The sequence below is a fragment of the Lepidochelys kempii genome, chromosome 9, assembly GCF_965140265.1.
Source record: "Lepidochelys kempii isolate rLepKem1 chromosome 9, rLepKem1.hap2, whole genome shotgun sequence".
Taxonomy (NCBI): Eukaryota; Metazoa; Chordata; order Testudines; family Cheloniidae; genus Lepidochelys; species Lepidochelys kempii.
The window spans coordinates 73,875,952-73,891,451 of record NC_133264.1 but is presented as its reverse complement, the minus strand read 5'-3'; the positions used below and the strand labels follow the sequence as shown (position 1 = coordinate 73,891,451).

Genomic DNA, 15,500 nt, shown 5'->3' with positions numbered 1-15,500 from the left:
GAGAGCAGTGATGTCTTGGGTGTGCAAGATGATTCAGGGCTCGGAGAAGAGGAGATGTATGGAAAGGGAGAGTATGGCTGGCCAGGAGGTGTGGGAGGAAAAGGACAATAAGGGCAGTCCAACATCTGTCTTTCCTCCCTGCAGCCTGATCAGGCAATTAGCTTTTCTCGGTCTTAAAGTTCTCTGCTTGTTTTCCTCTCTTTTCTATTTCATACCGAGTATACATCTTTCCATGTGTCTTTGTGCAGATTTTTAGCTTCTGCTTCCTCTATTTGCTGCAGTATGCACATCTCTGCAACTTTTTTGAATTAAGAGAATTTGCCCTTCAAGAGATTTTTTTTCAGCCTGCCAAAGGGTCTCTGCCAAGTTGTGATCATTCTTTGCACACCACTTTCCTGGTTAGAGCAGCTTGTATCATCAGGCCAAAGTAAATGTATTTCTGAATAGTTGCTAAATTTTTTTCCCCATCAACTATATATTTTTTCTTCTTTTAGAGAGACTTTAATTCCTCAAATTTAGAAAACAAACTCAGTCTAGAGGACACCCAATCAATTCCCATTTGTGATGTGATCCCATCAGATCTCACATGTTAAACCACATTAAGCTGGCTCAGTTCTTGGATAAGAGGCCTAACAGGAATGCCAGGAAACTGCAGGAAGTAGTGTTGGTACAGTCCACACTGTAGCTGGCACATTTTCTCTTATTTGCTATTGAACCAATGTGCTGGGATGGAGGTTAGGAGGCATTGTGTAGCAAGAGGTTCTGTCTTGCAGATGGGATTTATGAAATCAAGTTCCTGACCACTTGTGACCATTAAAGATTCCATGGCATTTTTTTATCATGTAAGACTGTTAATCCCAGAGTCCAGACCAAATTTCACTTAAGGATGTTACATTGGGTCTGATCAGACTTCTTTAGTTATGTCTACTGTGCAATAAAACACCTGCGGTTGGCTGATTCAGCTGACTTGGTCTCACATGTCTCAGACTGTGGTGCTATCAAATTTCAATGGGGATGTTTGGGCTCAGGCTGGAGCCCAGGCTCTGGGCTGGACAGAGGGTTCCAGACCCCAGGTTTCAGCCTGAGCCCAAATGTCCCCACTACAATTTTATAGCGGCACAGTCTGTGTCCTGTGAGCCCAAGTTAGCTGACATAGGCCAACCGCAGGTGTTTTATTGCAGTATAGACATACCCTATGAGAACCCTTGCATCGACACCTTTCTCTTTCTTGGTACAACTCCCCTTGGCCCAACCCCTGCATTAACTTTTCCAAAAGAGAAACCCAGGAAAATCATGAGTGTGTCCTTCCAGTTTTCCTGCAGGTGTATCTGGTTCCATTCTGCCTTGGTCCATTCTGCCTCCCTGCATTCCCTCTGCACTTCAGGCTCAGTAGTGGCCTACTGTCACTCACTTTTATATAGTGTCTTTGTGTGCTGCTAAAATTGTGGCTGCTTTTCAGTGCAGGATAAATGATCCCTCTCTATAGTTTGCATGTCAGTTTAAGTGCTATGTGAACCTGTGAGATGAAAGGCATATTATAAGTGTAAGATCTTTGTTTATTCCATCTGAAGTCAATAGGGCTACAGTGTTGGGACAGTGACCTGAATAAAGCTAAAGTTCAGTCTGAAATAAATCTAAGTTTATTTCCTCATGTACAGAAAGAACAAAGTTCAGGGGAAATTCTTATGCAACAGAAATTATCAACTTCTCTTACTGGAAACTTCAGGGCAAAGAACATGGAATTGTAAATACCTCCCTTCAGAAATAGAATTGAAGATGTATAAACTTGGATGATAGTATGTGCATTAGAAAGTAAAGATGTAGGTGTTTCATTTTAAACTTTGGGAGAAGTGATGGTAAAATCGAAGTGCAAATATTGTCAGCCATAGAAATCGTAGCAAAAAATTGAACATGTCATGAACATGTTTTATAACCAAACTATGGTGTGTGAAGGGTTAAAATCCATTGCTGATGTAATAACCTGGTATATGGATTTGTGTACAGGCCCAAAGTCCAGAGTTTGGTCAAGAGGTCAGAGGCCTAGCAATAGCTAAGAGAAAGCAGAATAACTAAAGATAACCTTGCTTTTGCTAAGATATGCCTGGTCAGCAAAATGCCAGATGTTGGGGGCAATAATTGTGTCTTATTCAAAGTTGCAAATAGAACAAAGAAGCCCTGTTTCTGTTGTGTCAGTTTCTTCTGTAGGGAGATGTTCTTCCCACACATCCATCCTTGAGTTTATGAAAGGTTCAAGCATGTCAGTATAAGATATGGCCTCCTTCCACCTCCCTTTCACATGGCACCAATGCCTGCCTTAAAACACAAATAAGCAACTTGAAAGACAATCTTTATTGCCATATACTTTCACTTTTTCTTTGCTTTTACCCCTAGATATGTATCTTTTGGACAATCAAAGGAGCTACTTCGTTCCTATGGACCCCAAATTGAATCCAACATATGTAACCTTTTGACCATTGGTTACTGTGCTATCATGTCTTGCAGCTAAACCTATCCGGGGGTGTGGGACTGCATACCCTGTCACTTTCCCCACCCATGGAAAATCCATACATTCCATTGTAATCAATTGATTGATGGTGTCTCTGAGCCTAATAAGTGAGGTGACACTCCGTCAGCGCTGTACGTAATAAACTCCTATGTTTGACCTCTACACGGTGTGGATTTATGTCCTTCAGTATGGCCAGGGGAAGAAGATATGGATAGAGTGGTACTATACTCCAACAATGCTTGGCATCCAGAAAGGTCCTTTAAGGACCATTACAGTAAGGTACATATGAGAGCAACCTTGAGCTGCTCTAAGTTGTGCTCGGGGCCAAAATGAGCCCAGCCAACCCAAGATTGAAAGGAGTGTGCTTTAAAAGATAAAGTAAAGCCACCTTTATTTCCCCTGGGTACTGCATCAAGCAGAGCTCAATTGCACCTAAAGAGCTAGCCCACTTCCTTTAAATATAATTACATGAAAATTTCTCAGCATTTCTAAACTCCAAGTGGGAAAATGTTTGGAACCCATTATTGGCTTGACAGCAGTGCCATGTTAGTGCATTTATTCCTGCGTAAATGGCTTTTTGATCAATGACCTCCAGAATCACCTTAGCTCTATAGCTAACATCAAGATGTCTTGATAGGTGCAGGCCACGATATTCTTTCAGTGTTCTTCTTCTTCCAGTCCAATGAAATTAAATATTACAGACTTTTTGGGTGCCTTTGTGTCAGTGAAGTAAGATACATGAATCTTTGCCATACAAATATTAATCATAAAATGAAATATTATATACTAAAATGTGTTACTGAATGTTTTAGGTTTGACATAGTTTTTTTTCTTTTTCTCTTCTCTTATTTGATAACTGCTAAACAGAAGTTGTGCCAAATAGGAAGAAGATAGATTTTTTTTTTCCTACAGTCATTTTACATCTTTTTGTCAATTCTAAAAATGTTTACTAATGAAATGCTTTATATTCATGGTGTTAATAAGGCTTCAGTTTCATAGATTTCATAAAGTTTAAGGCCAGAAGGGACCATTAGATTATCTACTCTGACCTCCTGCATATCATAGGCCATTAAATTTCACCCATGGTATTTCAGTCCTCAAAAAACTAAATTGTTGTGAAAAGCTACATTAAAGAAAGAACAAAGCTAAACAAATAAATGTTCTTATTGAATCTCTTTAACCCTTTATGCCACTAACGTGATTTTATTTACATATGATTTCAAGAGTTCAGAAAGAAAGGGGTTAATAGTAAAGATTTTTATTGACCTATTTAGTAACCATAGAAGATGTATATGCTAGAAAAAATGCCAGTAAATTTATTAGAGAGAGGTTAATTAGTAATTATGTACAGGGAAGGATGCTGTAAAACAAGTTCAAAATCCATGATCTTTGATCTGCTATGATATAAACAAAAGTAACAGCTATTACCTTTAACAGCTGCTCAACAAATAGAGGAGAAGAATTTGAGTCATCTCTTACTGTAACAGCTTCACAATGCCCAATTTCAGCGACTTCTTACCTCTCATTGTCTTACTGTCGAGTGTTTTGCTGACGGAACAGGCTTCAGAACGTAAGAAATATTTGGGTTTCTTTGCACTATAGACAAATTATGTTTTCAAGCAAAGTCCTGCTTACTTATTCACACTTTGTCCTAGTGGACAACATTCTTCTCTTGTGCTAGGTGGAAATGAGGTTGAAATAAGAAAAAAGTAAAGATGTAAGGATGCTTTTTATGGTAACTAACAATGTGTATATGTTCTTATTAGACATTTTAGGCTTTTTGAATTCTGCAATGGCAAGGTCATGATAATCTATAGAAAAGTACGCACATGAGATATAAGAATACCTGGCATTTTTGTTGGTAAAACTTTTGTCAGTCAGGGGTGTGAAAAAGCACATGCCGGTGTGGACAGCACTATGTTGGAGGGAGACACTCTCCCGCCGACATAGCTACTGCCGCTTGTTCGTGGGGGGTTCATTATGCCAGCAGGAGAGCTCTCCCGCAGGCATAGAGTGGCCACAAGTACTCCTTTTCTTTTTACACAGGAGACGTTACATGGTCTCAGTCCTACAAGGTGCTCAAGACTATGATCCCTAATCCAGCAAAGTGCTTAAGCATATATTTGTTTTTAAAGGAAACCCATCCCACCTCTGTCTGCATGCTAATGGAACTGCAAATCAGTTTGTTTGTTTGTTTGTTTATTTAACTCCCTTAATATTTTCTCATGACATCTCTAAAACAAAGAAACAAAAAAACCAAATGTAGCTTCACCGTTCTTTTTTTGTTCTCTAGCAGTTGCTTCCATTTGTGCTCTGTCAACTGTAAGTTTGCTGTAGAAACAGTATTAGTCTTCTCTTTCATTCAAATGCTCCCAGATTACTTCCAACCCTTCTCAGAGATCTTTGATGAGAAATTTCTGGTCTGATCATGTACTTTGATGCGGGACCCTCTCTACCCTTTGCCTCCCCCCATATCTTATGTCCCTCTCTCTTAATTTCCTCCTTACTTTCCTTAAAGCAACAGAATAGATGTTCTTATTGCCTCTCTGGAGTCTAAGGGTATGTCTTCACTGCAGTTCACCTGGGTCTGAGCAGCAAGATATGAGAAGCCTGGATGTGGCGTGTCCATGCTGCTAAGCAACACTTGAATAATACCTACATATCTGTGTCCACATTGGCACTGCACTAACCCAGGCTAGATGCTAGTATTTCTGGGGGCATATCCCATGGTTCTTAGTGCTGCCCTAGTCTGCTCCGCTTTATGAATTTTTTCCCAGTGTATTGTGAGAGGACTTGTATCCTCCCTGGGCTCCTGTGCATAAGAATTCATAGCCACAAATGCAGTAACTAAAGTACTTCTACCACTGTATGATCCTCACTTCTGTCAGCAGCCACCATTCCAGCAGATGCCAAGTCATGGCTCCAGCTCAGGACCATGACCTATTCTAGCTGTTGGCATTAATGCAACATCTGTTTTTACAACTGGAGGCAGAGAGAAGGCATTTCTGCAGTGACTTGCAGTGACTTCTGCAGTTGCCTGAGAAGGAAGCAGCAAGTCTTGGTTAGGAGATCATGCGGGCTGCATGCAGACATGGTGGAGCAGAGACATCTAATGTGAGCTTAATAGCTATGGAATTCCCATGCTGACCAGTGGTTCTGGAGCAGAACCACAGGCATAGAGTGGTGGGAATACCTTGTAATGCATATGGGGATGACCAGTAGTGGCTCCAGAACTTCTGCATGAGGAAGGACACCTTCATGGAGCTACATGAGGAGCTTGGCCTGACCCTTCAGCACCAGGAGACACATGGGGGCACCCATACCAATCCAGAAGTGGTTGCCATTGGCATCTGGAAGCAGGCTGCCCCGAACTTCTACAAGTTGGTGGCTAACCAGTTGGATATTAAACCAACCATTGGTGGTGTGATGGATGGCTGTTTGTGAGGTGACGATTGCTGTGGTCTACCCATAGCTGGTGAAGATTGTTAATATCCCTGTGTCATGGGGTTTATATACCCCACGCTGGACCACCAAAGGGTTAATACAGGCACTGCTGGCCACTGCTGATTTGGAAGCCTCACTGTAGCTGGGAGGCTAAAAGGGCTGGGAAGCAGAGAGGCATGGTGGCTACCAGAGGAGTGAGCAGAATGGAGAAAGGAGCTCCTGCCAGCAAGCTACTCAAGAGCTGCCCAAAGACAACAGCCCAGGAGGGGACAGGCAGGAGAGCTTGCAGAGATTCAGGAGAACATAGGGAAAAAAGCTCAGGGCATTGTCAGAGTCAAAGAATCCTGATTCTGCTTACCTAGCTCGAGAGCCCTGAGTTGGAACCAGGAGTGCAAGTAGGGTTGTATGCTCCAGTACGCAGTACCAGCAAGAGATTTTTAGCAGGTACAGGGTACCAGAAAGATTTGGGGAAGCTAGCAGCCCCCCTCTGGGGGTGTGTGGAGCTGCATTCTGCTCCTTAAAGGAGCAGAACGGGGCTAGGGAGGGTATTCATTCTTTATATGGGTTTAACAGCACAATACATATACTAACAAACTTAAAGGCTTTGTTTAAGTTTGTTAGCAGATATATTGTGCTGTTAAGTTGGGCAGAAGTCCTCAAGAAGGGAGGGGTTGGGGGGACGGAAGGTGTTTAAATAGTGGTTTTGATTCCTGCTCCAGCCTCTAGACTATGAACATATACTGATGGAAGCATTCTAACCAAGGAACTGAGGACTTTAACGTAATCTGGAGCCTTCATATTTCCTTGATCCTTTGCAGATGGACTTATGAGTTGTATATGGTACAAAGACTGTTCTAGCCTCATTGATTTCTGATTTCTCCCTTGTAATGGACAAAGACCAGATCTCTGCTGACTTTCTGACATGAGTCAGCAGCCTTTGATGCCAGTGGTATACGCAATATAGCCCTTGCTTGAGTGGTTTTGTTCTTTCCTCTTCAAATGTCAAAGGCTGATCCCATTGAACTCAATAGAAAAACTTCTTTTGAATTCAGTGGGAACAGGATTTGGCCCCAAGAGATCAGAGAATGTGATTTTGATCAATTGCTTGTATGTCATGCTGAGGAAAAAAATAAAACAATTTGGGCTGTAGTTCTATCAAAATGCACATGGCACACACAGTTCTATGCCTCTTTTCCATCAAACCCAGATGGTGCAGCATATTTGCTTTCCTAGTGCCTGGTGGAGAGCAATACTTAGGCCTTGTCTACACTGCCACTTTACAGCCCTGAAACTTTCTTGCTCAGGGGTGTGAAAACACACACACACACCCGAGTGATGCAAGTTTCAGCGCTGTAAAGTGGCAGTGTAGACAGTGCACCAGCGCTGGTAGCTACTCTCCTCGTGGGGCTGGGTTTTTTTATAGCGCTAGGAGAGCTCTCTCCCAGCACTGGTGCCACGACTACACAGCCACGTTAAAGTGCTGCCACGGCAGCGGTTTAACATTGGTAGTGAACATACCCTTAGATAAAGGTAAGCTGGCAGAAGCTTAGTTTGGACATAAGCGGAGGCACTGATAGTGTGTTAAGTGAAAGTGGGGTGATTGTCCTTCCTATCCTTCTTTCATTTAAGAAGTTTTCAATTTGAGGTACTGCTGGATCCTCAGTGACACCTGGAAGTACAGGTGGCACCAGGGGCCAAAAGCATCATTTTGCAACTGCATCTGTTTAACAGATGCAGTTATAAAATATTAGACACGTAAGTGGGGTGTCGGAGGGGATGGGGAGAGCATGGGGGCCCCGGGCTGGGGGCGGGGTGGGGAGGAGTCACATGGAGGGTCACATGGGGAGGTCACGTGCCCCCCCTTGTGTCCTTCCCATGAGTGCAGTACCGGAAAGAAATGATTTCTACTTGCACCACTGGCTGGAACCTAGTGGAGTGGGCAGGCCTTGGTTCCCCTACTAACCACCTGATGGACTTGGGAGTATAGAAAGGGTTTTCAGACTCCTGGGGCACAGAAATAGACTGACAGCCCTGCTAGGCTCTGTGGGCCCAGGGGCTGTGCCACACTTGGCCAGAGGGGGTGCCGTTGCACTGACACACCACTCACTCACACCTTGAAATAATAGCTGGCTTTGAGAGAATAGGATTCTCAAACTGTGCTGGGACCATGTATCCATTGGTGCACATGAATATACCCACCACAAGTTGCACAAGGATACTAACTTGCTCATTATGCAGCCCTTGGTCAACCACAGAAGGAGATATATGAAAACCAACATGAGCCACACCAGCAAGATGCATGATGCCAGGGTGCTCAGGAGATATGGCATTTACCTACCTGGACAACAAAGGACATTATTCCCTCCTAAATATATATATATATATATGTGTGTGTGTGTATATATATATAGGGATGCATCCTATCCTCTTGCTCTGACTCATGAACCCATACCCTGATTTAAGGACACCTAGCAGAAGAAGGTTTAGTTACACACTGAGTAGTTGCAGGATGAGAGTAGAATGTGTATTTGCCAACTTGAAGGCAAGATGGTGCTGCCTACAAACCTGTTTGGGTGTTAGCATGCCCAGTGCTATTCATGTTGTTGGGTATTCTGTGCACTGCACAGTATATGTAAGGATAAGGAGGAGAACTTTTGCTACAAGTGGGTCAAAGACCAAGCTGGTTTGCAAGTCACCACAAGCAACCAGATAGTATGCCTCTGATAAGCAGGGTATAAACTTCCTTTTTTCTGTTTCCCAGGCACTCACACATTTTATTAAAAATAAACACAGGCAGCCTAGCAATTGTTAATAAAAGTGAAAAGTGCCAACAAAACAAATTGTAATGCCAATCAGTGTAGCGTCACTGGTAATGGACCAATATACCTGTTCTCATTCCCTCTTGGACATGTCCTTGTAGAGGTGCTAGGTTTGGATACATCTCCCCAAATCATGGACTCTACTAACCTTGCACGAGGTTTCCAAAGGGGGAAACACTGAAGGAAATCTGGATGGTGACACAGCCGGAGGGGTGAGTTGCAAAGAGGACACTGCAGTTCTGCGAGCTGAGAGAGGAGCCATAGGCTGGAACAAGAGACAAAGTGCCAGTGTGCAGACAATGGACCTGGGTGTTGGTCTCAAGTTAATCCTCAGCATGACCAAGAGGAGGCGCTAGTCCAGCGATGAGGGTGACACCCCATGACACCATTACTTCCGTAGTCAAGACATATCCTAAGTGGCCATTCTCATTGTGACATCACTTCCTGCCATTGATTCTATACTTAGATGTATTTAGTATGCTATTGCAGTGTCTTGATTTTGTCAGCTGTCAGCCAAAAATCGAATTAAAAATATTCTGTAATAAAGGTAAAAGTCTGATCCTCCAAAGGGTTTTGCAGGCCTTATGATTTCTGCTGTCTAGCAAGGTTTAAATGACATTGAGAGAAATTCAGATATGGCAACACACACATTAAATCATAATACCTACATATCATGAGTATGATTTACTAGCTAATGGAGGACAAATGAGAATGTAGGGTACGGATTCAGAATAAAATAACTTGTGTGGGGTAAGGCTTCTTGTTTAAAAGGAGGAAATAATGAGACTTCAAAGTGGTTCAGAACTATCAAACATCAATTCTTATTCACTGGGGGGTAAAACTTACAGTTTAAAGATTATTTCACATAAATCCTGAGTTTCTGATGCAGACAAATATACAGCATGCTCATCTGCATTACTTTACAGTTGAAGTGTTGGTTGTTGAAGTGTTGGTTTTAATTTACAGCCAATTGCAGTGGCACTGCCGACTTTGATAATTGCTTGGGTAATACAGAAGGCTTCTGTCCAAAGGATATTGTTTGCGGGTGTAAAGGCAACAAACCTTTCTGCAAGTAAGTATTTTGGATGTGCTATGTAAGTGAGGCATCAACAAGATATTATTGCTGATAAAGTAAATGAGGACCTTGCAATCTGATCCATGAAGGTGGACCCCTGTCGTCTTTTGGGCTCTGCACAGGAACAGATGGCTGTTCACAAGAATCAGATTCAGGATCAGGTCCTAACATTGCTATTTTTGTACAGCATATGTAAGCCATAAACTTTATAGTTAAAGTTACATAGACATATAACCCTCCATTTTCTCATGCTAATAATTGTCTCAAATATGTTCTATTTTATCTTAAGCTTGAGCAAAATCTGTTTAAATACAAGAATGTAAGATGCTTTTTTTGTGGGTGGGTATCTCAAAAACAGTAGAACTTGAAGGCAGAGGATTTAAAAAATAGGAGCCTACAGTTAGGTTTTTACATCAACATTTAGGTTCCCCCAAGTGGTCTGATTTTTCAAAAGTGCAGAGCAACTGTTGGAGTTGCTGAGTGGTCAGAACTTTTGAAAATTAGGCCACTTATTTGGGAGCTGAATGTACTTATAGAAGCCTAAGTTTAAGTTCATATTTTTAAAAATATTGACCCAAACTTCAAATGCCACATGTGTTTAGTCTTAATTTTCTTGGATATTGTAGTAAAAATAACAACTGAATCATGCACGGTACAAAATTTCTGCTCACTTAGGAGTGGTGTTACAATTCTGTCACTATGGAGTACTGTAAATGCATAGTCAGGAAGGCTCTTTGTGGGTGTAAGAGTTTGCCTGTATAGAGCCAGTTGTCGGACTGAAGCCTTAGCTTCCTTTTAATTCTGGTTTCTGCCTGCTTCCTCTAACCCCACCCTCAAAACCAAACCAACACAACAAGACACTACCTCTCCCCATCCCCACAAAAAGGCAAACGACATGCCAAAACATAGGTTAATGCAATATTAGTTACAATTTTAAATATCTAGGAAAAAAAGAAGAATGCTTCTCATACAGTAATAACATTAACTCACCTGTTTTGCATCATTTTATTTATGTTCTTAATTTATTTTGATTTATAATTACATCACACAAAAGTGTGTATCTAAGGTGCTAAATGCTTTTTACATCCATTAAAATGTACTCTTTAAATGAGAATAAAACTAGTGCCCTCTCCTCATCCTCAAAACCGTCTTTTCTTTTTAAAGAGATCTAGCAATTTGAGCTGAAAATATAAGTACCAAATTAATCTTTTGTATCCAGCATATTAGTCCTTTATGTGGCATATACTGTAGTCAGTCTCTGAAATGTTCTGCTACAGGAAATTATCAACTCAAATACCAGGGTAGGATAACTTTATGGCCATGAATCACATTTATAGCTATGCAGATTGAGTTACTAATAATGATAATCTAATGCCATGTATTGGGGCACAATCTGATCACCTATAGGATTTGGGAAAGAATTTCTCCCTTATACAGTTACAGGATTGCCCAGGTGATAAAGCAAATGAAGTGGGGCAATTCCTGAAGGTAAAATACCTCATTAGATGGATCAATATGGCAAATCGGTATGTGCCTACGTTTCAGCTCAATGCAATTTGAAGATGATAATATACTACATTAGAGAGACAGGATGGCTGAGGCTGCAGCTAAACACAGGCTACAGCTAAACACAAGGTGGAACAGATTGCTTAGCATAAATAGTTAACACATATTTTACATATTTAACTACTTATGCTAAACAATCTGTTCCACCTTGTGTTTAGCTGTGACACTGAGTACATTTGCTGGACCTGAAGAAGCTGTGTAAGCTCAAAAGCTTGTCTCTCTTACAAACAGCAGTTGGTCCTATAAAAGATATTACCTCACCCACCTTGTCTCTCTAATATCTTGGGACTACATGGCTACAACAAGACTGCATATAGTATACTACATTGTGAAAATTGATATTTATAATGAAAAATACAAATCCACTTTAATATAAATTAAAAAGTATGGCTGAGCAAAGTATTCTCAGTGAAGAGGATCCAACTATGGAACAAACTTCCAGAGAGCATTAGGCAAATCCAGAGTCTGACTCTCATTAGAAAATGCAAAATCTCCAAAAAGACCTTTCTATCACAAACATGATATTCATCACACTGACACACCTCCTACGGGGAAAAAATGTAAAGAGCAAACAAAACCCTGAAAGAAACCAGCTTTAAAAATAAAAGTAAATTAATTTTAAAAAAAAATTAAAAAACCCTACCCCAAGCAGAGTTTTTACCCCTAAAAGGCAGAAGAGCCAGAGACTCCATGAAGTTCACTACGGACTTTGCTATTGCTGTTGATTTTACATGGAAAGTGCACAGATACAACACTGGTGGAGAGCAGTATAAAACTTTAAGATAGATAATGCTTCATGAAAGTAATGGATCTCTGGACTCCTGACATACTTCACTCAATAACAGAACAAAATGTTTCCTTTTTTCTGAATTATTGGAGGGGTTTTTTTTAATTAGAATATTGTTCCTTTAAGAAACACACTTCTTTTTTTTTTTTTTTAATTGGCAGATGTCCTTACTACCGAGGCCTCTGGGGAGATTACTGGTACATGGGTCACAAATGTGAACAACTCTGGAATACTTTGGACTTGATTTTAGTAACTGTACTTCCTGCAGTAACACTGGCTTTCCTAGTTGGTGTAATAATACAGTGTGTCTACTACTGTAAAAACAAGTCAAATAAAAGTGTTAAAGGAGCTAGGTAAGTTATTTTTTTACATAATTAAGTTTTTTGCTGATCAAAGAAATGAATCTAGAAATAATTAACTCCTTTATTTTATGTGTATGTTGGACAACATCAATAGAGGATCGTAATTTTTTACAAATCAACTCAAAAGAATTGTGTGGAAGAGTTGGTCTCAATATAATAGAACAGATACCCAAACTTTGTGTGAAGTGTAAAGCAAAGAAAATCCTAGTATTTGAATGTATTTGCAGCCTCTGGTGATTTAAATTAACAGTGTTTACAGTCCAAAATCTCCACTCACTTTGTATCTGATATAGTTTAGGAATAAATCAAAACATCGTATCAAAACTAGGGTTGTCAAACTATTAAAAACAATTGTGATTAATCGCGAGATTTTAAAAAAATCTTGATTAATCGCAGTTTTAATTGCACTGTTAATAATAGAATACTATTTGTTTAAATATTTGTGGATGTTTTCTACATTTTCAAATATTGATTTCAGTTACAATACAGGAATACAAAATATACAGTGCTCACTTTATATTATTTTATTACAAATATTTGAACTGTAAAAAAAGTAAATGTAGTATTTTTCAATTCACCTCATACAAGTACTGTAATGCAATCTATATTGTGAAAGAGCAACGTACAAATGTAGATTTTTTTTTGTTACATAACTGCACTCAAAATTAAACAATGTAAAACTTTAGAGCTTACCAGTCCACTCAGTCCTACTTCCTGTTCAGCCAATTGCTAAGACAAACAAGTTTGTTTACATTTACAGGAGATAATGCTGCCTGCTTCTTATTTACAATGTCATCTGAAAGTGAGGAAAGGCATTCATATGGCACTGTTATAGCTGGCATTGCAAAGTATTTACATGCCAGACATGCAAAACATTTGTATGTCCCTTCATGCTTTGACCACCATTCCAGAGGACATGCTTCCATGCTGATGATGAGTTCTGCTCAATAACGATCTAAAGTAGTGTGGAATGATGCTCGTTCATTTTCTTCATCTGAGTTAGATGCCACCGACAGAAGTTTGATTTTCTTTTTTGGTGATTTGGGTTCTGTAGTTTCTGCATCGGAGTGTTGCTATTTTAGGACTTCTGACAACATGACATTGTCCCTCTGAGATTTTGGGAGGCACTTCATATTCTTAAATCTTGGGTTGAGTGCTGTAGGTATCTTTAGAAATCTCATATTGGTACCTTCTTTGTATTTTGTCAGATCTGCAGTGGAAAGTGTTCTTAAATCGAAAAACATGTGCTGGGTCATCATCTGAGACTGCCATAATACGAAATATATGGCAGAATGCGGGTAAAATCACAGAGCAGGAGGCATGCAATTCTCCCCAAAGGAGTTCAGTCGCAAATGTAATTAACACATTAGTTTTTTTTAAAGAGCATCATCAGCATGGAAACATGTCCTCTGGAATAGTAACCAAAGCATGAAGCGGCATACAAATGTTTAGCATATCTGGCATGTAAATACCTCGCAATGCCAGCTATAACAGTGCCATGTGAATGCCTGTCCTCACTTTCAGATGACATTGTAAATAAGAAGCAGGCAGCATTATCTCCTGTAAATGTAAACAAACTTGTTTGTCTTAGCAATTGGCTGAACAGGAAGTAGGACTGAGTGGACTTGTAGGCTCTAAAGTTTTACATTGTTTAATTTTGAGTGCAATTACGTAAAACAAATCTACATTTGTACATTGTACTTTCACTGTAAAGGGATTTCACTACAGTACTTGTACAAGGTGAATTGAAAAATACTATTTATTTTGTTTTTTACAGTTGTAAATATTTGTAATCAAAAATAATATAAAATGAGCACTGTACACTTTGTATTCTGTGCTGTAATTGAAATCAATATATTTGAAAATGTAGAAAAACATTCAAAAATATTTATAATTAATTTCAATTGGTATTATTTAACAGTGTGATTAAAACTGCAATTAATCAATTATTTTTATAATCGAGTTAATTTGTTTTGAGTTAATCCCTAGAGTTGACTGTGATTAATTGACTGCACTAATCAAAACACTTAAGTTATTAGGCATTTTACCTAATATAATCACATCCACCCAAACAAGACCTTTGTTTCCCTCCCTCAGGACTGACCATGCAAGCTCCTTTAATAAGTCCCCTTAACTGACTTGCTAGGGTGAGCTGAAGCTACGATATTTGTCCTGACTGATTTATGAGAGTATGCTTGGCTGCCTTTCCTCAACCTCAAACAGACTAAAGAGAGATCTGACCAGGATCCTGCCAATTAAGCACTATTTATCACAATCATTGGCATTTTGAGCAGATGCTTGTGCTCTGTACACATCCCAACATTTTGTGCGCTGTCTGTGAGAGCATCCCCAAGTATTTAAAGAATGAGGGGCATCTCTGCCCTAAGAAGCCATTTGGCTCACACCTTCTGTCACTAAGGCGTGTATGTGCATCCCAAAACATAGCAACTAAATCTCACAATACTATGCAAGAGCTAAAATTTTTATATGGCTGCCATGCTAAATTACAGAGCAACACAGCCCACTGTAGACTATCCTCAAAATATCTACAAATTCAGTACAAGAGCCATGATCTAAGGAGATGTGGGCAAAATCACACCAAAAAAGCATTACATATCCTGCACTGAAAAGAAAAACACTATGAATTGCTAAAGGAAAATTATAGCAAGTTAATGCTGCACTAAATAAAACCTGTTTTGGATGTCTTAAGCACACAGGGGCCAGCTGCAACCACAGGAGAAGGGGAAAGTGGGCTTCATTTCAGATTATAAGGGGCTTGGAAAAGTTAACTATACATTTTATATGATATGGCCCATTACTGCAGAGTCTCCATCTTATTTATTATTAATCATGTGTATAGTGCTGTTGATCTGTGCAGTGCTTTATAAACTGTATTATACATTATCTGCTGTAATGAGTTTCTAATGTAAGGTAGACAAGA

At 39.9% G+C, this 15,500-nt stretch overlaps 1 protein-coding gene across 1 annotated transcript in view; it reads left to right on the top strand.

Annotated features, from left to right (window-relative positions):
* The window catches only part of LOC140917642 (uncharacterized), a 36,565-nt gene that overhangs the window by 6,235 nt on the left and 14,830 nt on the right, over positions 1-15,500 (top strand). The window contains exons 2-5 of the mRNA XM_073360899.1: positions 2,392-2,637; positions 3,944-4,076; positions 9,736-9,841; positions 12,359-12,550. Coding sequence (XP_073217000.1) covers positions 4,001-4,076; positions 9,736-9,841; positions 12,359-12,550 — 374 coding nt within the window. The 5' untranslated portion in view covers positions 2,392-2,637; positions 3,944-4,000. The remainder of the gene's footprint in view (positions 1-2,391; positions 2,638-3,943; positions 4,077-9,735; positions 9,842-12,358; positions 12,551-15,500) is intronic.